Here is a 23,511-nt window from a genome sequence, read left to right on the forward strand (position 1 = left end):
CCCCATTGCCCCACCTACCCCATCCCCAAACCCCACTGCACTGTCCCACTCTCCCTATCAGTTAATGTCAGGTATTCCAAGTGACAGCAATATTAAAAATGAAGCATGTTTTAGTGTGTCACTGGAGCTGCCATTAGTTGGTAGCTTCATTTTACAAGCTAATGCTTTCCAGCTGAGATGAATTAGTTGATTTCCTGGTGTGCTCTGGGTATATAATTGATCCAAGGTTGTGTGACTGATGTGTTCCTTGTATTACCACTTCCACCCCAACCAATCACCCCCACCCTTCTCACCCTCATTCCCATCCCTCTCCCCTACTGCTCTTCTACCCCACCCCCTCTTCTTATTCCCTAATGTCCCCCACTCGATCCTCCATCAATTAATGTCAAGTATTCCAAGTGAAAATGATATTAAAAACAAAGTGTTTTTATATCACTGGAGTTACCATTAGTTGGTGGCTTTATTTTAGATGTTAATGTTTTGCATCTAAAATAAATTAGTTGATCTGCTGCAGTACTTGGGCACACAACTGATCCTGGGTTGTGTGACTGATGTGTTGTTTATAAACTCTTTTCTTCCTCCCCACCCCTTTCCCATCCTCCCACCCACCCCATTCTGCCAGTCCCCTCCCAAATTACTGGTGGACGCTGAAATGATCAGGACACAGTGTGCACTTAACCACTAAATCTTTATTGAAATTTTTATTATGGCAGAAATACAATGTTAGCAAATAGAAATACAGAGTAAAGAGAATACAGCAATGGTTTGAAGGAAGTGGGATTGGAGGGGGAAGGGGTGCTAATAAGGAGGAGGGCTACTGACAGGGGCAAAAACAAGGGCTTTTTTCATCACTTTCCTGTAATTTCCATGAATCTTGACCATCCACTTATCATTCTGGCAACAATTTCTCAAGGGTATTTGGACATCCTCTAAGTCTCACTGTGTGATCCCTAGAGCTTAACACCTAGGGCCTCTATTGAATTATTAATCAAATCACCATTGAACTTTCATTAGGGTTTTATCCACGTCCAATTCACTTTACATAGGTTGATCGCCCTGTAGTTTCCTCCAAATTTATTGGAAATCTTTAAGGACAGAAAGGGTAAAAGGTTGCAAGTACACATGTCTACTGATTGAGATATCTAATACATGACATAATCCTAAAATCCTAACTTTCTAAGTAAACCCACCCACCTAAGATCAAATCCCTCCCACCGTAACATAATTATGATTATATATCCCCCTACTACTTAAAGCGATTACATAAAGAAATAAAAACAATGCAGTTTTCCACAGACCAATTCAAAAGCATTCTACAATCTGAAACAACAAAGAACTTTCAATCAGGTAGGTGTTCTCCTTGGTTCCTGCTGGACGCCTTCTTTCTGCAGGTGGTCCTTCATTACTGCTTCACTCTGTAGCAGGAGGTCCTCTGTTGCCAGTCTTGGAACTGTATCCGATGTTGGACGTCTGTGGCGATGACAACCAGATCAATTCAGGAGTCCAAGAGGTACCTGCAAACTTCAACAAAATGCCAGACTGCACCATATAGATGTACCCCTCTTATTTTGTGCATCTGTAACTTTGCTGTAGTACCTCACATGATTTAATCAACCTAAGGCAAATACCTCATTACTCAAACTAAATTGACCCTTCATGAATGTATGTAAACTTCCTGTTTCAATATCCTAGCATGATGACCTAAGCTAGTTAGTTCTCTCTAGGCTTGCTTAACAATGGGAGCACTGAGTTCTTCTTTCACCTTGATTTAATTAATGATCAATGTACACGTTAGCCAAAAGTCAACTAATTTCAGTTTTGTTTTCCAAAGACTTGATCACTGGTTTACTTAATAACTCTGATGTTTTGATTTGTACATTGCCTTCATATTTTATTTTGCTCCCTTTCTAACTTCTTTATTTATCCTTTGCTTTTCTCCTTTCTTATGAAAAAAGGCATCTTTGTTGGAAAATGCCCCAAAAATTTAAAGGATCCAATTAATATTAATTTGATCAATAGCAACAAAATAAGTGAATTGACTGAAAGGAAACTTAGTCAAAATGTCAATATCATAGAACAATAAATCTAAGATTACTTATCCTTAATTTCTAATACTTATAGATCACAGCAATAAAGCATTGTACACACTGCCAGAAAGTCCATCACAAGCTTCAGTAAATAGCCAAACATGTGCCAGGGACTGTCTGGGGGCAATTAACCCATACCAGCATGCTCTCCCTGACGGTTGTTGTCGTTGGCCAACTTTTCCAGGTTTCTACTTGTAGTGATGGCAAATGTCTGTGTGCACATGCCAGGGCTGGGGCTGGGTGCTGCAGGCAAAGGCCGGTGTCTGGGCACTCTGCAGCTTGAAGTCAATCAACAACTGTTAAGTCTGACACTGAACAGTGTTGAGTTCAAATGTATGGAGGATGGACTGATTTGAGGTAAACTGAAGTAATGCTTCAAAATAGTCCAGAAGCACAAATGCACCATTTTAAAGGTAATTACTCTAAACACATGAGGACAAGCTTTCTAATTCCATTGAAGAAAAAAGGGAAACTGGTTTTAGATTAAACAAGTAGCCAATTAGGCTTCCTCATTGAACTTGTAGGTCCTTTTTCTGTGATTTTTAAAGGTCAATTGATAAATTGAAATACTTAATATTAAAAGATTAAAGATAAACAATTGTACAAATACTTCAGTTTTGAGGAGCCACACATTCACAGTGTTGTAAGAAATTCACAGTAAATTAACACTTTATGCAAAGCTATACCATCATTTTTACTTAATTTATCAATAAGAATTAGTCCTTTGTAATTCAATGGAAATTTCTGAAAGCACAGTCACCACTTGAAAACACTGCTGAGGGTACACTACTACAGCTCAAAGTATTTAAACATGCAGGAGGAAAGGGGGGCAATACACATGTGAAGGATGTTGATGAAAAAGTAAACTTCACCATCAGACTCCTCTTCATGGCAGCAATTTAAAGGTAAGCGATACTATTTCTACTGCTCAAACTGCTTGTTGGCAATGGGAGGCCTGTGTGTTCAAACACACGCTCCTTGAAGCCTGCCTCTTCTTTTGCCAGGCAGCAAAATGAAGTCTCAGCAACCAAGCAGGAAGATGACACAAATCCTGCATCAGGGTTAATGGCAGTAGTAAAGAATCAAACACAAAGAGGTTAGACAAACACTTCAAGGTAATAGCAAGGGACCAGGCTAAAGAAGTCAGGCAGTCCCAGGTTAGCACAGAGCGTCCAGCTGACACCAGAGGGGTCACTGGATTGGCAACAGCTGTGTGTGAGGCCTTTCACCCAATTTTTGAGAGCTTCATGTTGGCTCCATCACCTGGAGGGATCCTTTCAAAGTGGTTACATCAGGTCACCCTGTTGAATGAAAAAGCTCACCAGGAAGGTCAGTATCCTCAAGACAATTTCTCTTCCTCAAAGACATCCATCCCTCCCTTGTACAGGAGTGTGGGTCTGAGTGCAAAATCATTGCCCCTCTCTCAGCATCCTAAAATGGTACAGTCCAATGAGGGAACTGAGGATGGAATGCCCAGATGCGTATGGAGGCACACACACAGATAGATGTTTCCAAAACTGTAAGCTGCTGCTGTTGCAACCCGTCACCAACACTCGTGAAAACTCCCTCTGAAAGACCACTAAAAGTTGGAAACAAGGAACTCTGAGTCTCTTAAGAGTTGGGTACAGGGTTTAGGAGTCCTATCCACTCGCTGTTCTTCGGCCCACGCGCGTCATTGAGAGGTGGTCATGACACGTCACAGACACGGAACGCTTGGTGGAAGCTGTTCCTGGCGTGGTGATGGTACGATGCTGTGTCGATGCTGTGTCGAGCCAGAGTTCTTGGGTACGTGTGATTTGCACCAGGGTGTGAAGGCACACTCTTAACGCGCCAGAGTCTCTGATAGAGCACTTCCTTTCCAGGCCTGAGGTGTTTCCTGTTGCAGGGGTTTTGCCCGCTCCTGGGAGAACCGGTCGAGTTGCTGCTCCTTGAGAATTAACGGAACCATGAACGTGGAGCTCGAAGAAGGTGAAGTTTCTGAAGGTGCAGCACTAGCATCACGGAAGCCTCTGCCCACTGCACCAGTAAATGCGGCTTCCTTCATAAGGCGCGGGTCCTCCAGGGGTGTAACTCAGAGGACCGAAACTGCGAGAAGTCCTGTCCTCCTCCTCCGCTCCCCCTCCTCGGAGAAGTCAGCATTTCCTGTGTGGGGTCAGCTTCTGGGTTCAGAATTTGGCAGCTAGAAATCCGGGTGGTGACGGAGGCTGGAAGGTGGACTCCCGCGAGATGGCAGTCGGGGCAGAGCGCAGCGGGCAGGCGCTGGCCGATGCCTGACCTGCGGCACCGGCGGCCGCCTTCAGCACACAGTCACTGACGGGGAAGCTGGACAGGAGGAGGCCCGGAGGGCGGGGGTCCCGCGGCCTCGAGCGGGCTCACAGGGAGCTGTAGGACGACGGCGGCGGCGGGGGCGGCGGCGGCGGCGGCGGCGGCTGCGGCGGGGGGTACTGCGGCACGGGGGGCTGGCGGTACCAGTGCGGGTTCCAGGTGATCATGACAGGGATGTAGAGCGCTCTTCCTTGTATGTCTCGGCCCACTGGGTACCAGGCGTAGCCCACAGGGTAGGCTGGGTACGAAGGGTAGGCATGGTACGAATGGCACCTTTGGCACAAATGATAAAAATGGCATGAATGACAAGAATGGCAGCAGTGCACATGATGTACACACTCGGTGTAGGTGGCCAGATGGGCTTGGTCTTCCAGGTTGGGGAGGGACAGACGAGGATACTGGTTCTGGATGGTGAAGTTGTTCGGAGTGCGGCAGTCGTAGGACACCTGCAGCTTCCAGCCCCTCTTGACCTGCAGGACCTGGGCCCCGTTCGGGGCGATGGTGGGGGTGATGAGCCCGTCCTTCACGTTCCTGGCCACGAAGTTTCGCAGCGCCGCCATCTCATGTTCCGACAGGGTATACACGTGCCCGCTGGGGATGCTGTGCGCTCCTGGGATCATCTCTATGCCGGGGTCCACCAGCCGGTGGTCTGGGTAGACATGCTCGTCGACTGGGGTGTAGACATTCTGCACATAGTAGTAGCGCACCGGGTGGTACACGCGGTAGCCGTCCACCGGGTAGTAGAGGTGCGGCTGGGGCGCAGTCGGCAGGTGCGTGTACAGGCGGCAGTGGTAGCGGCAGTAGTCGGAGTCGAAGACGATGGAGCGGGTACTCCAGGTGATGTTGGGGTCATGTGTGCTCAGCCAGCGTACGCCCAGGACCACGGGGAAGAAAGGAGACTGAGTCACGTCGAAGGACAACACCTCTCGGTGGTCTCCCATGTCTACAATCAGGTCGTGAGTTTCGTAGACGACCGGGCCGGACGCGATGGGGCGCCCGTCGATCGCTTCCACGAGGATTGGCCAGTCCTTGATTCTCAGTGGGATTCCATTTTGGGTGACGTATTCGTGGTCGATGAAGTTCCCGGAAGCACCAGAATCGATCATGGCTCGAACAAACAGGGTGTGTCTGCCCGGAAGATGGATCTGGAGCATCACTTGCAGGTGTGGAGATGAGGCATCATCTTGTGGGGACCTTATTATTTCTGGCCCGGTCGCTGAAGGTCCCTCTACAGCGGGGCCGGGGAGTTTCCCGCCGGCGAGGACTTGGAGGCCTTGGCAGGACAGTTGTCGGCGTAGTGGCCACCGGTGCCGCAGTAGAGGCATAGGTTCAGCTTCCTGCGGCGCTCCTTCTCTTCTTGGGTGAGGCGCATGCGGGCGCCCCCCACGGGCTCGGTGGGGTCCACCTGGTGGTTGCCTGACACGTTGGGAAGCACAAGCGCACGCGGCGGGGAGCGGGGCTTGCGCGCCGCAGCCGCCCGGGCCAGCCGTCTCTCGATTTGGATGCACTGGCTGATGAGCGCTGACAGGGACTTGGCCACCTCCAGGTGGGACAGCTCCTCCTGGATGTGGTCGCTCAGGCCCTCGTGGTACTGGTCGATGAGCGCGGGCTCGTTCCAGTCCAGGTCCTGGGCGATCATCTGGAAGGCGTTGGAGTAGTCGACCACCGAGCCCATGCCTTGGCGCAGACGGCGGATCTTGCGCTTGGCGGCCTCCCGGCGCTGGGGGTCTTCGAAGACGTGCTTCATCTCCATCATGAAGGCGGGGTAGTTGTGCATCAGGTAGTGTGAACGTTCCAGCTTGGCTGAGGCCCACCGCGCCGCACGGCCCGTCATCATGCTGGTGACGAAGCAGACACGCACACGGTCCACGGAGAAATCGCGGGTGCTCTTTTCCATGAAGATCTGGCACTGGGATATGAAGGGCGCCAACATGTCCGGGTTGCCATCAAACTTCTCCGGGAGGTCCTCGGGGCACTCCTCCTCCACGGGGGGTGGCGGGGCAGCAGCTGCCGCGGCCCCGCGCAGCTCCAGCTCGTCTTCCTCGGCCTCCTCCTCGGCGGCAGGGGGCTCCACCTGCTCTCGCAGGGTGCTGTTCTCCTCCGTGAGCTTCTGCACCTGGCTCTGCAGCTGGCTGTTCTCCTCCGACTGCCGGATGACCTTCTCGCGCAGGTTGTTGATCTCTTCCGACAGCTCGTCGCGCCGCCGCTCGGTCATGTTGGGCACGCAGGGGCTCTTGTGGCCGCTGGGCTTGGAGTTGTTGTTGTTGTTGTTGTTGGGGGGAGGGGGAGGGGGAGGCGGTGGGCAGTCGGGACCCATGGCGACGGTGGTGGTGGTGGTGGTGGGAGGAGAACTCCCAGCTGCCTCTTCGCTCCTGTGAGGATGGAGGCCCGGATCCTGGCCTCCACGTGCACCCCTTCTCCTTTTTGTTTTCAAAACCCGCTTATTTCTGCAAGTGAAGATAAAGGTACAAAATTCAACATACACATCCAAAGCAGCGCATATGCAAAGATTTAAGTTTGAAACTTCTCCTTAGTCCTGTCAATAATATCAAAGAAAACACACTTCCTGAAGAAAAGAGAAAGAAGGAACCAATCAGGACAAGAGTTTTAAAACAGGCATCCACCCTTGGATGCCAAGTGACCTTTTCCTCTCAAAACCGCATCAACAGCACGCTTTTACACACTACACAAGAACCCTGGCACACCCCACACAAGCACTTGTGTTCGAGGGAACAGACCAAGAAACTTCCAAGGCAAAGACGGACACCTCATACATTATGCAAAATAAAGCCAAAATAACTTTTTGCAACTAGAGAACTTCCGCAAAAACCAGTTAAAATCCCAACTGATAGGGAACCACAAGAAAGAAGGGGGTACTACAATCAGGATTCCTGTATTCATCAGGCCTGCGGTCACGACCCTGGTCCACCTGTATAAAGGTTAAGTGACTGTCAAATCAAACCACCACACTGCCACCAAAACCACAAGACTAATGACTTTTCTGACCACAATTTAACTTGCCCAAGAGAATTCTCTATGGGACAGAAATGACACCCAGTAGAAATATGTATATGCCAGTCTGCCTAGTCATTAAGTAGCCATTCAATAACTATTAATTGATGCCTCATTGGAAGGGCTGGGCTATAAAATGGGACAAAGCCCAATAATAGTATACCTCAAACTTGTAATTATGAGGTTTTAATTAAATAATGCAGGTAAATCACATAGTGAACATCCAATGGTGTTTAGTTGATCTTAATAAAATTACTAATTGGAAAATGGAAAGGCAACTTCCTATATAAAGAGGGAGGGGCTGCTCCCCTAAGGGCTGAGTGGGTGGGTGAGGGTGAGGGGTGGGGGTTTAGGGGCCTGCCTGTGATGACAGTAAGTCACACAGCAACAGATCCTGACACAATGTCTGCCAGTATACTTCCTGAAAAAAGGGTAAAATGTTTTGAGCGATTTAATTATTTTAAAAGTTCAATGATCTCAAATCTCATGTTTGGAAATCTTAAATAATAAACAGCTTAGAAGTTTGAAACCTAACATGTAAAAGTTTTAAAAACTTTAATTAAAAAAGTTTAAGTTTCTGAAAGTTTAAAAAACTTTCTAAAAGTTTAGCCAACTTTTTAGATGTTTGCCATCTTTCTAGAAGTTTAGCCATGAAGTTTCACAAACTTTCTAGAAGTTTCACAAACTTTCTAAAAGTTTAACAAACTTTCTAAAAGTTTAACAAACTTTCTAACTTAATTTTAAAAGTTTAAAATTTCTTTATTTAAAAATGTATAACTTTTAAGCAAAAGTTTAGAAACCTAATACAAGTATATAAATGTTTAATTTGTGTTTTAATTTTAAAAGTCTAAAATTTCTAGCAAAAAGTTTTAAAATATAACTTGCCCCTCTATGACCCATTAAGGCAAAAATGGACACCTTATAAATTACATAAAGCCAAAAAAGACAAACAGTTTTTATTTAGGGAAGTTAGGTGGAATACACTAGTTTTTCCACTAGTTGGGTCAAGAATTAAAGGAGTGGGGTGGTAATTAAACATGATGCCTTTTGCTCATCAGCTCTGTCCCTGGCTGTAGAGAAATGGCCCCTCCTCCCTTTTCCTCCCACCCCTCCTAACCTGTTGGACCCTCCTGGAAGCCACTTTCCCTTGTCTGACACTTTCCCTTGTCTGACACTGTTGGTGAATGGCCTTTCCAGAGAGCAAGGTCCTCAAGGGGCAGGGATTCCCGTGCTATTCTAACAGTGTTACCCTGGCTACTTAATGACTTTAGTTGAATAATTAATATTCAGGATCAAATATTCAAGTTTAGAAAACATTAGAAGGCAAATAAATACATTCAGTCACATATCCAACTACATAAATACAACTGTATTGGTGACACAATGTAAAGTAAAACATAATGCAATTTTTACTTATTAAATTAAAATTTTAATGTCCTATTAAAATCAATTATTAGGCACAGATCATATGACTAAGGTACTAAGGTGTCACTTCTGTCATCTAGACATTCATGTTTTCAAACCAGAAACAAGGCTTCCTAAGGAGCAATCACAGCATAGCCTGATGCAGCTTGATCCAAGTCAGGAAGGTTAACCACCTACATGTCAATCATAGTGGACTTTATTGGAGCCTAGGTACAATGGTTTTAACATCTGCAAAAAACAATGTGGGACAGAAGTGACAATACATTAAGAAATCACTATTCTGTTTAGGGAAACAAAAACAATCAGTGAGAATTAAAAACTCAAATGCCTTTAATGTACAAAAAAGTCATTTAAAAGTGAGAAGAGGCTGGAGTTAATAAGGAGGGACAGCAACTGTGTAACTTGGGGATACATGCCCCCCCCCCCATAGATATTCAGTTTAAAAATGGTTTCAATTAAGTACTGGCCAAACAAATTCAAGTCCTTATAATTTGACCTGCGAGGTCACCAGTTTAAGATCCCTGACCTTCACCAATATGGGGTCTCTGGCATGACCTGACAGTTGGCAACTTTAGGATAGGACTCTTAAATCCTAAAAACAGTTAATTGTCCAAAGCAGAGTGGTTGAACCTTTACAGGTTAATCTAGGATAGTGGGCAGGCAGGTTAATAGTTAAGTAGAAAAAAATATTTAAACAGCAACTGGGCACCAAAAGTTAAAGGTGTGACAAGGAAAAAGAGCATTTTGCCTTTATTTGCATGGTAAAACTATGGCTCCTTAAACTCCCCTTAAGGGGAGGCAGGACTGGAAAAACAAGGTCAAGAGGTCCCATTCCTGAAGAAAGAAAGGACACACTACATCAAGCAAGCTGCCTGGGATAAATGCCATCTTTACATACAATAAAAATTTGTCTTACTTTATTTATTTAGGGATTATACACATTTGATTAATTACTTACTCTTCATAATCAATTTAAAAATTTTCTATTTTCCAAACACACTAAGAAGCAATAGAAGCCCAAAATCACCATTCATAAATATTCCATTAGGAAATGAATTTCATTAACCAATTATTAGTTGTTTTCCATTTTGAAATCTGAATTTTTTGAGTACCATGTATATTATTTGTGTCATGCAAATTCTATGATATGCATATTTTACCATTGTTTTGAACTTCTTTAATATGCAGATAAAGAATCTGCAAAGAGGAAGGAAATTTGAAGCTGCTATTATAAGCACATATGTTTTCTATAGATTGTATGCTTGTTGGAGATGCAGAGGGAGAAAAGTGAGACTTCTGGGAGCCAGTGTGCCCAATTCCCCCTTAACAAAGTCCTGGTTCAAATTTTGTAATCTATAGAACCAGGTTTTCAAGTTTCATTCAGTTAGAAACATAATTTTCACATGGTACATCTTACTGGCAATACATTTGATTTATACAGATGTTTAATTATGCCAGCCAAAATAATCTATATTTTGTAATGTAACCAATTTACATCACACCAATTTTAAATGCCAGTATGTATCATTAATAATCCAGTTGCCCAAAATTTAAATTAGCTTTTTATGAAAAAAGCTAATCACTTGGGACAAAGCTTAATTAGCTTTTTATGAAAAAAGCTAATTATTTGGAATATTTAAATATTTGGAATATTTAAATAATTAGCTTTTTATGAAAAAAGCTAATTATTTGGAAGTTATTATATAATTACCACTTATTAAAATTCAAAAACATCTCTTTTTAAAAAGCACACTGTTAATTGCGAGCGAGATAAGACAAGCAAGGGAACCCAAGAGAGCGAGAATACCTTAGGAACAAGAAACCAGGAAAGACCTTCAGACACCAACGCAACCGACTGACTCTGGTCATTCACATATATTTAATGAATGCCTACCATGTGCAAGGCACCATTTATTAAATGTAGGCAAGTTAGCCAGGGCCAACCCCCTGGCGTTCCAAGGTAAAAACTGCACACAAGACCGCCTCAGAGCCCTCAGAGGCCGGGGCCGCGGCGCCCGCAGACACGCGCAAACGCGTCCTCATTCCACCCATCACGGCATCCGATTCCGCGAGGTCCACTGGTGTCTTAAACATGAACGTCTTTAAAATTCTATTTTTAATTGGTAGTAAAAACATTTGGTTAATGTCCTGTAGAGGCAGCAGCCATGTCAGCGAAGACGCTGCCCCTGAAACTCACCATTAGGAGTTTAAGTTGTGAAATTATATTATTCGATATATGCCAGGCACTTATTAAAAGTGCTCATGGATGCCAAGTATAATTACCACTGTTGTTAATTGTTCTCATTCATTCCGTTTATTAGACACTAGTGGACAAGAGGCAAAACCACAGAGAAACCGCAGGGGGGCAGGGCTGTGCAGCCAGGCTCAGGCAGTGAGGTCGCGCAGGCGCAAAGGGGTTGGCTGGGGGGGGGCAGTGGCTCTCACTGTGCAGGCGCAAGCGAGATCTGAGCGGGGTAGGGGAGGCTGGACTACGGACTACCTCGCAGAGGCAGGTCCAATGAGGACCTAAGCTTTGAAGGGCGGGGAATCTGTGTCACCCCCCCCTCAGAGGAGGGGTTTGGGAGAGAGGTGGGGTCTGGGCCAGCCACTCAGAAGAGAGGCACTGCATAGGCGGGGTTTGGGCCAGCCTCCTCAGAGGAGGGGCACAGGGACAGGCGGGGTTTGGGCCGGCCTCCTCAGGGGCGGGGGACAAGGAGGCGGGGTCTGGGCTGGCCCCCCCCAAGAGGGCGGGCCAGGGCAGCGGGGTCTGGGCCAGCCTCCTCAGGGGAGGGGCACAGGGAGGCGTGGCCGGGGCCAGGGGCGGGGCACGAGGAGGCAGGGTCTGGGCCAGCCCCCCCAGGGGGCGGGCCAGGGCGGCCGGGAAGGCGGGCTCTGAGGACTTGGCGCTGAGGAGGCGGGGCCAGCAAGGCGCGCTCCGGGGAGGCGCGCTCCGGGGAGGCGCGTCCGGGGAGGCGCCGGTGAGGGAGGCGCGAAGCGCGACCTGACTGCTGCAGAGCCTGCACACTCGGATGGGCGGGGCAGCCCGAGCCCGGGCGCCGCGCCCTCCCCAGGAGCCCCCTCCCCAAACCCCTCCCTGCAAGTTCAATTCACGAAGCAAGAGCTGTGGTCACCCCCGATCCCCCACGAGCGACAGTTTCCACAAACTGTTGCTGGCCGCCAATTCGCGCCGCCGCGCCAAGTCCGCCACCACTCACGTTAGACACGCGCAAGCAGGCAGCCCGCTCTGCCTCCCCCAGAGTCCGCGCCCCGCCACTCCACGCGCGGCACGGGCACCCCGCTGCACGCCGACCTCGGGCTGGGGCTCCATTTTGTCTGGAGATCAGTATCGAGGGGAGAACCACCTCGCGGAAAGACACGGCGGGAGCCGCTCCACGAGGGGCAGCGCTGGGCTCTCCGGCCGAGGGGCCGCGGCTCGCGCTGCCCCCGGGGTGGGCACCGCGGCAGCTCCCGCGCCCTTGCGGCAGCGGCCCCTGCAGGGGCGGCCGGCTCGGCGCCAACGTTCCGCAGCTCATGTACCTCTGCGGGCGGGCGGTCGGCGCGCTGCGGCGCTAACAGCATCGCTCCCGCAAGCCTGCGCTCCGCGGGCGCGATGTCCAGGCGCAAAAACCTGTGTGCAGGCTGCACGCAGCCCGCGCAGCGCTGCGGTTCACACCCGCGGCGCGGCCACGCACGCGGCATCAACACCCAGCGCGCGGCTACCACGGAGTTTGCACATAACTCGGTGGTGGCGCCTTCGAGGACCTCGCTCGCGTCCGTCCACGCAGCTCGCGTCCGTCCACGCAGCTCGCGTCCGTCCGTCTGTGGACTCGCGTGCCGACACCGAATGCCGTGAAGGCGGGACACGGAGCGCGGGGAGACGTCCGCGGGGCGCTACTCCGTCTCCCGCAGGCTGCCCTGGAGAGAGACGAGGACGGGGGGCGTCGGAAGGGACGCGGGGTGGGGACGAAGGTGAGCTTAAAAGAAGACGTCCTCACCGCATACTCACCACGCGTGGTCTCCTCAGCGCGGGCTCCACGGGCGCTCAGCAGCCCAAGGGGGCTCGGGCCGCGAGCGCACTCGTCGGAGGGGTCTCGAGGCGCAGGGTCCGGCTCCGCGGTGCTCCTGGGTCGGGGGTCTCGGCAAGGTCTGTTGGACACACACCAACCGAAGTTGAAGCGCGTGTACCCGGAGCGCCGAGTGCGCGCCTTATATTGGCTGAGGCGAGGAGGGGGCGCCCAATCCCGGCGTGCTCCGCGGGCGGGGGGAGGGCGGCGGGCTGCGGGGGCGGTGGGGGGAGGGGCGGGGGCGCCGTCCCGCTTCGGGGGCCCGCCGCTAGGGGGAGTGCGGGATCGAGGAGGGGGGTGCGGGATGCTGATGCTGAACTGGCCACGCTGGGAGGAAAGAAGAAAGGGAGGGGAGGGAGACTCGAGGACGGCCGGCCTCAGCCAGGCCAAGAATGCCATTTCCCCGGTGCTGGGCGCTGGGAGACCCCAGGGCGTGGACGGCGCGGGGTCGCGGGGCGCGCAGGATGAGCCCCACGACCGCTGGCACGTTCTTGCTTACAGGTTAGTGGCCTGCGCGCGGTAGGGAGGTCCCGGGGCCCCGCAGGCCGCCGCCTCCCCCGCCCCCGCCCGGGCTGCGGGTGCTGGGCGCGGCCTGGGAGCGCCAGCCCCCCTCGTGCGGGCCGAGGCGCCCCTCTCGCGGGGGGCCCAGGGCGTCCCCCCCAAAGGCCCGACCCCTGGCCTTCTCGTCCCCGCGCGCCCCTCCCTGGGCCGGCGGGCGCCGGCTCCCTGGCCCGGGCCTGGCGCCCCTCCCCCGCACGCGCTGGGCCTCCCCGACGCCCACAGCCCGGAGCCGGGGGTCGCTGCCCCCCGTTCCTGGGGCGGGGGCCGCTCCCCCGCAGCCGGGGCTTTGCGGGCCGAAGGAAACGGGCGTGGACCTGCATCGGCCTTGCACACGCACATCTTCCCCAACCCCCATCTCCTTTTTTTTTTTTTTTTTTTTTTTAAATCTGACCGACAGAGAGAGAAAGAGCGAGAGCGCCCTAAAATTAGGGACATTACAACCACCGAATTCACCCCTTGGTGCCCAGCGCGGTTCTCGGGCAGGGACGCGGGTCACGCAGCGCCGGCAGCCGCCGAGGGCGCCGAGGTCAGGGCTCAGCCAGGCCGGGGCCAGGGGCGCCGCGCGCACGATTTTTTGAGAAAGCGGAGACGATTCAGCACAGCTGTGGATGCTTGCGGGGCGCTCGGCTGGCCGCGGGGCGCCCGGCCCCGGCCTGTCGGAGGCGCCTGCGAGGCAGCCGCGCTAATCTCGCTCTCCCCGCTACGTCGTCGCCTTTTCGCGAATCGCGTGGGGCGGATGCGTGCGTTTAGGTGCGGGAGCCCCGAAGCCTGGCAGCCCCGAGTGTCTGCGTGCGTGGATGCGCGGAAACGCCTGGGTGTTGCACGTTAGCGAGGAGCAGGAGGGTTCAAGCCTCCGCGCGCGGTCGCATCCACGCACCGCACGGCGCCGCGCGCGGGGAGAACCGCACGGTGACGGTCGTCCCAGGGAAAGGAGTAGGGGTGCGGGGCAACCCGCAGGGTCTGCAGCGGAGCCCGCTTGGCTTCGGAGACGAGGGCCGAGCCGAGCGTGCGGCTCCCCGCGGGCTGCTCCGCGAGGCGGGCCCGGCGCCGCGGACCCCAGCCCCTTGGTGGAGATTCCGCGCGAGGCGCGGCCCGCCGGCGTGGGAGCGAGGGCGCCCACGGCGGAAAACCGTGCTTTTACGAGGTGCCCTCGGATGCAGCCTCCGAGGCACCTGACCTGGTTCTCTAAGCTGGACTCGCTCCAGGATTTCTCAGGTTCCTAAGGCGACTGCTCCGCGCCGCCGCCGCACTGGCAGACTCCTGCCGATTTGTTTGTTAATCCCAAATTACTTCACTTAGGTGTTAGCGGAGTCTCATCCTTTTTTTTTTTTTTTCCCTAAAAAGTGAGATTAAAAACCAGTGTAGATGGAAAATAGGGAAAATTCAAACCTAAGAAATCTATCCCAAGACCTTCAAAGTTTGAACCAGTTTGTGTTACTCATTTCAAAATATTAATTAGGATTTTTTTGTAAAAGAAAAAAAAAGTTTTACTAGTATTTTGTTACCATAATGGTAATCCCTACCTATTTTACTGAATTCCAGGGAAGACACCTAGAAAACGGTAAAAAAGAAAATGAGATCACCTGTAACCTCTTTACCCTGTGGTAATGCCAGTGAAGATCACAGTCTTTCGGACTTCTCTGTGCATCCACAGACAGCTCAATGACACATATTTTCGTAGGGTTTTGTGTGCTTATACTTTCTAGAAATTAAAACTGGGATCCAGGTAACTCAATCATTTGCTTTCCAAATCCCTTTAGATGTCAGGTACCATTAAATGTGCAGTTTTCTTTCAAGGAGAGAGTATCTGTGGACGTTTATAATTAAAATTTCGAATAAATAATCTCAGTACATAAACATTTAAAACCGCAAGACAATAGCATTTCTTCCGATTCCACTATTCTAACAAACAGTTACCATTTTGGTACATTTCCTTGTGTTTTCAATTCCACTACATAAATTCACTTTGTTTAGAATTTTTGCGTGGAATAAATATCATCCGTAGGTAAATAGTTTAGGTAAAACAACTTTGTTTTCTAGATCAATAAAACAATATTAAAAATAAAAACAAAAAGACTAATAGGCAGGTATTTTAGATAAAAAATTTTGTGTTGTCTCAGACAAAAATAGCAACTTTAAAAAATAGCCAAGAATTTTTAACTTTTAAATTTTAATATATGAGTGAATTTTGGATTTTCTAAGATACTTGTTCCTAGTATTCACTGTTTCTTATCCGTTTTGCACATGCAATGCAAAAAGAGGTTAATGTGCATTATTTATTGGATCAAATAATAACTGGGCTTTGTGTTTTGACGTTTTATCCATTTTTATAAGACTTTACTGTGGATGTATGAAGCTGTTGATTTATCGCCTACATTAAACTTCCAGCATGATAGGAAAATGGTGTTTCAAAGAAAAGTGGGATTTTCATTTATCAAATAATAACTAGGCTTTATAGTTGGACATTTTGCCTGTTTTATGACAGTTTTCTATATATCTGTGAAGCTGTTGATCCCCCTCATGTATCTAGCTTAAGTTCTAGAATGGTAGGAAACTTGTATTTCAAAGTGGAAATAGAATTTTCACATGTCAAATGATTGGACTTTGTGGACATTTTATCCATTTTTACTGACAATTTGCTGTGGATTTATGAGCCTGCTGATTTACCTTTTACATTAGACCTAATTTCCAGCATGGTAGGTAAAATTTTTTTCTAGGCTAGGAAGAATTTTAAATTGTCAAATCGTAACTTGACTTTGGATTGATCATTTTATCAATTTTTGAGAGTTTGCCATAAATCTGAAAGCTGTTGGTCTACCTCATGTGTTAAACATAGCTGAGTACGATAGACAAATTTTATTTCTAAGCAGAGTGGAACTTTCATTAATCTCACAAATACGGAAAATAGCAAGGAACTGCAATCAGGAAAGAACTGGTTAGAAACAACCTCAAAGAGAGAGAGATACCATTTATCTAGTTTCTAGCAATAGTTTCCCACTGATGAAAATCATACTTCAATAGGAGTTCTGAGGCAGTTGAGAAATCCTCACTTGTGAAAAAATTCTCAACTATTCAGATGACTTGATATTCTCAGTGCTGTATTTCTGGATTACATTCTTTCCCATAACAGCCAGCCACTAGGTTTCTTTCTCTTTTTTACTTATTGTCCACATTTGCTCTACCTAATCCCTTAAAGTGTACCCTTCCATGTTCTCTATTGTAAACGCCTAAATGGGTGTCCTGTCACCTCATTTCCTACTCTTAGTGTCAACTGTGTGTCTATGTAAATAGGTGAATTAGGTATATATGACTGTTGCAGATTCTTGGGCTGGAGAAAGAAAATCCCTTCACACTTTGCTCTCTTTTAGTCCAGAGCTTCATAGAAATGTCAACATGATGATTTTTTTCTTCCCATCCTCTCCAGCAGAGACGCATGCACACACACACATGCACACACACACATGCACACACCCTCCAGGCTTTTTCTAAGCTTCAGGTTTCAATTCTTGGTTTCCCATCTCCCCAATTTCCAGAAACATTAGGCCTGAAGCAACAATGCAAAATAAAAAAAGGCTGGTGTTTCTAGGGATCAACAAGTCTCTTCAATAGACTGCTTTTCTGTTTAGGGTTTGCAGGTTAGTAGGATCAGATTCAGTCTCAGTGCTCCGAAAGCTTTCTCATGGATTGCTTCCAAGCCAGAGTCTCTCTACATAATTTCCAGTGTCTTGAAGTTTAAAACTTTATTGAAGACAGTCTTGAATAAAAAGAAGCAAACAAAATTCCTAAAACAGTGTCCACTGACTGCTGCTAGAACAAGCATTTTCACAGAGGCTCCGGCCCTTCCACACTTTGTTCCGCATGCATGCACATTTTGAAATTACTGTAATTTTAATCTATGTCAATATTTTACACTTAGTTTTGAAAGATAAGTGAGTCTGACTTTCAGCAAAGCATTTGTGAAGGCTGCAGCTTGCTCTTGGGTGTGAGGTGGTGTGTAGACCAGCAGGATTGCTGCGTGAACCCAAGGCAGGCTGGACGAGCCCCCTGCCAGGTGTGGGGGTCACTGGCTTTGAGTCAAAGAATGATCCCTGTAGGGTCACACAGCTTTGCCCTGGGTCTTCTCTTCCTCACTATTTGTATGAATTACTCAGATGAAGATCTAGAAGCCTGGTCTTAAAATCCATGGATGGCTGGGAAAAGGATAGCTGTTGCAAACAGATTACAGAATTTAGAGCTAGCACTATTCAAATAGGCTGCAATGCTGTGCCAAAAGCAAAGAGACTTTGCAGCAGCAAATGCATCCTTATCCATCGGTGTGGAAGAAAGGAGGTGACTTTGTATGGTGGCAGTTCTTTAGGAAAAAGATGGTTAATATGAACCAGCAGCATGAGATGACTGCAGAAAATAAATAAATTCAGAGTTCGACTCTGGTAATAGTAAAGGATCCATGTCTCAGAAATTAATAGTACCCAGCTCTAATCAGCCACATCTGTAGTCTTGTGTCCATTTCTGGCTGTCAGATTTAAAGAGAGACGTTGACAAATTAGACAACTTCCAGAACAGTCTGTGGGAGTGGGAAAGGGGTCTGGCAGTCCTGTCATGGGGGTATCCTCAAAGGGTCTGGCAGTGTTTAGCTGGAGAAGGAGTTGTAAGCGCTCTTCGTTCGCTCCTGAGAGCTGCGCTGGCCTCAGCCGGTGAAAGGCACATACTTCAGCTTGAGACGTTTCTAACAGGCAGCACAAGGAGTGAACTTTCAAAAGATAATCAGAAATAGTCACATTTCTTGCAATGAATCTTTCATTTGAAGGGCATGGTAGGCAGAGATACCTCTGATGGAAACATTTTATTGTTTCTGAAACACTGTCTAGAAAGAAAGGTCCTATTGTATTGCAGGCTCATCTCTTACAACTTGGAAGTAGCAGCAACAGGGTAATTGAACTTAGTTGCTTCTCTCCCCCCTCTTCCATTTCAAACATGAACATCTGAGAAGAAAACAAGATGTGTATTTTTTTCTGCTCCCTGCGCAGTACTCTGACCTTAACATGCTACTTTCCAGGGGTTTCCTGCTTTCTCCTGCAGTCTTTGCCAGTAGAATCGCGGGTGCTGGGGGTGCCCAAGGCGGAAGGGAAGGCAGGCTGGCTGCTGGCTGGCTGCTGGCTACACGCTGCTGGCTGCTTGCTGCCTGGCCAGAACAGCTCAGTCCTTGGCTACTCCTTCCCACAAGGGGGAAACACGGGCAGTTCTGGCTTTTGCGAACCCCCCCCCCCCTTCTTGCAATACTTCAGAGTTACACTTTTTAGCTTTTTAATAGCAAAATAAAACCTTGCCCTGGAAAGGAACAGTTTCCCCATTGCTCTTCTAACTTCATTCCATTTCAGGCTGGCCTGGTTTCTCACTACCTAGGGGCCACATTTTCAGTGTCTCAAGCATGCCTTGGGGCAGATTTTTCTTTTCTGTTTGTCCATCTGCCCGTTGATTGTTTCTCTTGACTACAGTATCTAACTTTGAAAATGGGGTTGCTCAAAGGGAGTTTGTGGGGTACCCATGGCTTCCATCCTGAACCCCACCTCCAACACCACCGAAGCCATGCTCACCCTGGAGCCTTGCAAACTGTGGGGCTCTGCCACAGGAGGTGTGAAGAGAGACCTTTCTGATCAACTTTTTTCTGCGGCTTTCACTCCTGCCTCACAACCAGAACTTTCTCCCGCACCCTGATTGTTAGATCAGATATTCAATCACTCTTACTCTGACCATGCTAAGTGTATTTTCAATGTTGAACAACGTTCTTCTTTCCTTATTCTCTGTATGGTTTACAAAAGTGCCATGCACTTTTGTGGGGTTGCAAGAGTACACTTGGCTGCTCAGGATGGCTTGCTTCCTGGTGGTGGCAGGTGCTGCAGACGTTCCTGGGCTGAGCTCGTGTTTCTGAGAGAGAGATGTTCAAAAGTGAGGTCTTGGCTTGTCAGCACTCACCTGATCTGCAGGCGGCTACTTGCAGTTCCTTGAATGCAGTGTTCGCTTCGCTCTGGTGTTGGGGAAGAAATAATCCCGTGCTGACATTTTAAAATTTAAAAAAGAGGTTACCTTGGGAAATAAATAAGTAGCACCAAGACATTAGTTGCTGGTGTGATTATTGTTATATTCTCAGGAATATTAGTGTGTTAATAAAAGCTAAAGTACTGTTCTTAAGTCACTCCGGTAGAATGTTTTTTATATCTTCATCTGAGGATATTTATGCTATATTTACTCAATAACCGTTGAAATGTATTTTATTATTTAAAAATCACTCATCTTTAGCACATCTCACTTTCTGTCTAATTGCCTTAGACTAATCAGATTTTTATAATAGAGCTTTGGCATCGTGTGCCACGGGAATCGCCACGGCATCTGCTGTGGCATATAAGGCAGACTCTTTTCTGATAAATGAAGCCGCTTATTTCAAAAATATTTGGCAATTAGTCAGCCTCAGTGTAAATTGTTTCCCGTTCGTTAGCTTTTCCCTCACTCATCTGGTCACCACCTTGATTATCATGGAGATTGGGGGTTTACTGTGAATTTGAAAGAGGGGACCACAGTTAATTTTCCTCTAGCAGCTAAAATGCACTATTGTAGTTCCATGGTTCTTCAGTCAGTAGGCTTAGGCATACAATTGCAATTTTACTTGGAATGCAGAAGAAGAGCAAAAAATTAGCCTGGACATTTTTTTTTAAGTTTTCTCCTTAACAAATTAATGTTTCTCGCCGTTTGGCAAAATGGCATCGAGTTTTCTCTCCTGTGAAATAGTCAATGTACAGCTTTAACATCCTTCATTTTCTATAGTTACAGAGTTTATTCTAATCAAAGACTGGTACTGCGGAAGTAGAAGCCGAGCAGGTTGCTACATGTGTTTTTCTGAATCTGAAATGCAAGATGATTTTGTTCTAGCCGGTTCACTTATAGAAGTTTATCTCACAGATACACTGATGAAAGTGCTCCAAGATACAGAGAAGTTTTACTGCAGTTTTGGTGGTCGCATGACGAATGGTGAAAAAAACTTGGTCATGTGGATGAATTAATTAATAATTCTTTTGTTCATTCATTTTTGGGGGACTGTTGACTAGATTTGAGACCCTGTGTTAGATGTTGGGGAATTCACCATCCCAGCCAGCATAAGCGTTTTACAATAGTAGAACGGACAAAGATTAATTAGGTAATCTTTTTTGAAGATTAATCTTCATAAAGATGAATCAACTGCTACATACAGAACTGTGCGTTTAAAATTACAGTAAATGGGACAGACTCTACTAGAACTTCTGAGTAAGGCTTTGGCCAGTGGGGGTGGCGGGGAGAAGCGCTATGGTATAGGAGTTGCAGGAAAGGATTAAAAGCTTTGCCAAGGAGGGGTAAATGGTGGTGAGGTTAGGAGAGAAGGTGTATTCGGAGTGAAAAGGGAGCACTTACTGGAAGCCCTGGGGCAGGTGGAGAATGGCAAGTAGAAAGTGCTGACAGTTCTGTGCACTGGGTCTGGGGTCCTTGAGCAAATTTTGCAGGACATGGTAGATCACCTCAAAGAGTTTATTCTTTAAGGGAAGACCAAGGGAAATCTTTGGAGGGGTTTAAGCAGGACAAGATCAGATTTGCATTTCAAAAAGAGCCCTTTAGCGGCTTTGTGAATAAAGAGTTGGAGGAGTCCAAATGGATGTGGCTGACCAGTGTGAAGGCTGCATTAGTTATCCGAAATAGAGGCTGTGACCTCCTGGGCGAGGTTGAAGGTGGTGAGAGGAAGACTAGAGGGACGTTTTGAGGGGTGAAAAGCAGCAGGAGTGTGTTTGGATTGAGTCTGGGATGGAGTGTGCCGGGAGGTGACACGAAGGGTGATTTCTAGATTTCTGACATCTGCATTAGGGCTTGTGGGGAAGCTGTTCACAGGATACAGAGTGCTGGAAGAGGGACGGAGTTTAGGGGATAGATCATGCATCCTGGATTGGACAGGCTGAGTTTGAGGAGATGATAATCCGATGGTGATTGAGGCACACAACAGAAACTTGTGCCACCTTCAAATGTGGAATCGGGTAAAGATGTTCAAGATACACTATTCAAAGTGGAAAAGGTGGGGTCATATTATGTAAGAAAAGAGCTGATGTGTTTATGTCTGTGTGTATCTGTACGCACGTGTTTGCATCCACATAGGATGTGAAAAGATGCAAAGACAATATTAAGAACAGATACTATGTGGTAGCATTGGCCAAACGGCAATGGGGATGTGAGAAGGGACCTTTATATTTTATGCCTTGCTGATTCTGCTACCACAGTGCATTATAGTGAGAATGTACAACTTACTTATGAAGGAAAGGGAAGGCAGTGTAAAGCAGGCACTTAATGTGAGAATTTCTTCTTCAGGATTTTCTTCTATGGAAAGATCATGTAAACATTTTTATGTTTTTCATTTAGGATAGAAATTTTCCCTACAGCTTTAGTTCACTAACCCAGTAGTTCATCAGTACACTTTGCCTTTTAATCCCTTTCCACTAGACTGCACTGTTACACTAGATTTCACATAGCCTATATCCTATTTTGTTTTCTGCTTTTTGCTAATTTTATTAATTGCAAAACTGTGCAAAGTTTTTGCAGAGGACATTAAATTATAATGGTGCACATATCTACTGAATGTATTATGGATCCTTTTTGCTAAAGATCACACTGGGATTCCTTTCTCTGTCCAGATAGAGTGGAAACACATATGGACCTTTGCCGGCAATCAGAGCCGGGAACACAGACTGTAGCAGGAAGTCAAAACCAGCATGTCCTGTATTGGACATTTAACTGTCCATCCAGTTCTGATACTGTGTTTATTGCAAAGTTGAATCTTGTGCATGTGGCTTTTTTTTTTTTTTTTTTTTTTTTTTTTTTTTTTTTTGCTTTTGTTAACATTATTTCCTCGAAACACATACCCAAGAGTTAGGAGAGTCAGAAAATAGGAATATCCATATAATTCATTTCTCACTCCCTGTGGCTTCCTTCCAAAGAGTTAAACACCATGCAGTGGCTCATGCTGGGAGTGAGGACTTAGCCAGCTGCCCCTTCACAGCCTGGTCGGAGCCCTGGGCTGAAGCCCCTGCCCACAGGGACCATGCGGCATCGTTTGCTGTGCTCTGCCAGAGATAGCACTTTTCCTGGTGCCACAGTTACAAAGTGAAAAGAGAGCCTTGCTATCTAGTGCCAGTTGTAATGACAACCTTTCCTTTTTCACTTGATGATTTATTCTTGAAATTAAACATAGTTAAAGAAATTCAGAGTTTCCTTCAGGCGAGTTGAAGATGAAATGTGACTGCCCAGGTCTTGAAGACATCATTACGTGCCCTGAACTCGTCTCAGGGTTCGGAGTGTGCCTCCCGCATGCAGGCAGTGTTCTTGTCCTGCAGAGGAGGGGACTGAGGCGCGCAGATATTAGATAACCTGTCCAGTGCACAAGACCTGGGAGTTGAACCCAGACATTGTCCTGAGAGACTCTTACAGGCCACTGAAGACTTTCTGTACTTCAGTTTCCTTTTACTTCAAAGCTTCTTATCTCTTAACTTTCCACCTTGCTTGTACTAAAAAAATTATAAAAATCCAAATCATTTCTAATTGCGTTAAATAATTGCTCCCTCCTGCCCAGCCTGCCGGCATTTCTGTTTAATCAGTTTGGAGGCTGCTGCTTCCGCGTGCTTGGTTTGAAGTCTTCTCTCAGGAGTATCTCACCGTGACTCTGTCCAGAGATTGGGGTGGACAGTTCTCAGCAGACCTTTTTTCCCTCATAGTCTCTGACCCACTTTCAGCTTTCCTCTTTCAGTGAATTGTTCCGAGGGTTGATTTTGTTTTGGTAACACATTGTGTGTGGGATTAATTTCTACTGCATAGCAGTAGTGTTGCTTCATTGCTAGCTCTTTCTCATCCAGGAGTCAGGCGCAACTTATTTCTTCCTAGAAAGAAAAATAAATTCTAAAAGTTGCCTTCTCTCTGCTAGACAAATGACCTGGGCCAACTTAACACTATTCACTAAGACTTTATACTATCAT

General features: G+C 47.5%; 2 protein-coding genes across 24 annotated transcripts in view; one reads left to right on the forward strand and one right to left on the reverse strand.

Moving 5' to 3' along the window:
* Positions 1-669: 669 nt before the first annotated feature.
* PEG10 (paternally expressed 10) lies at positions 670-13,131 on the reverse strand. 4 transcript variants are annotated; one of them, NM_001292089.3, is given in 2 exon segments: positions 670-6,859; positions 12,856-13,131. In NM_001292089.3, coding segments are annotated over 1 exon segment (2,271 nt in total). In that variant the 5' UTR covers positions 6,730-6,859; positions 12,856-13,131; the 3' UTR covers positions 670-4,459.
* A 19-nt stretch (positions 13,132-13,150) lies between these two features.
* SGCE (sarcoglycan epsilon) overlaps positions 13,151-23,511 on the forward strand; it is a 70,384-nt gene continuing 60,023 nt past the window's right edge. For 6 of the 20 annotated variants that reach the window (XM_008261717.4, XM_070059427.1, XM_070059429.1 and 3 more), the window contains exon 1: positions 13,195-13,414. In XM_008261717.4, the coding sequence (XP_008259939.3) occupies positions 13,306-13,414 (109 nt within the window). In that variant the 5' untranslated portion in view covers positions 13,195-13,305. Of the gene's footprint in view, positions 13,415-23,511 lie in introns of all 20 variants that reach the window. The other 14 variants (XM_017344312.3, XM_070059428.1, XM_017344314.3 and 11 more) reach the window with 4 other exon arrangements.

This window comes from Oryctolagus cuniculus, chromosome 16, assembly GCF_964237555.1.
Source record: "Oryctolagus cuniculus chromosome 16, mOryCun1.1, whole genome shotgun sequence".
Lineage (NCBI taxonomy): Eukaryota > Metazoa > Chordata > Mammalia > Lagomorpha > Leporidae > Oryctolagus > Oryctolagus cuniculus.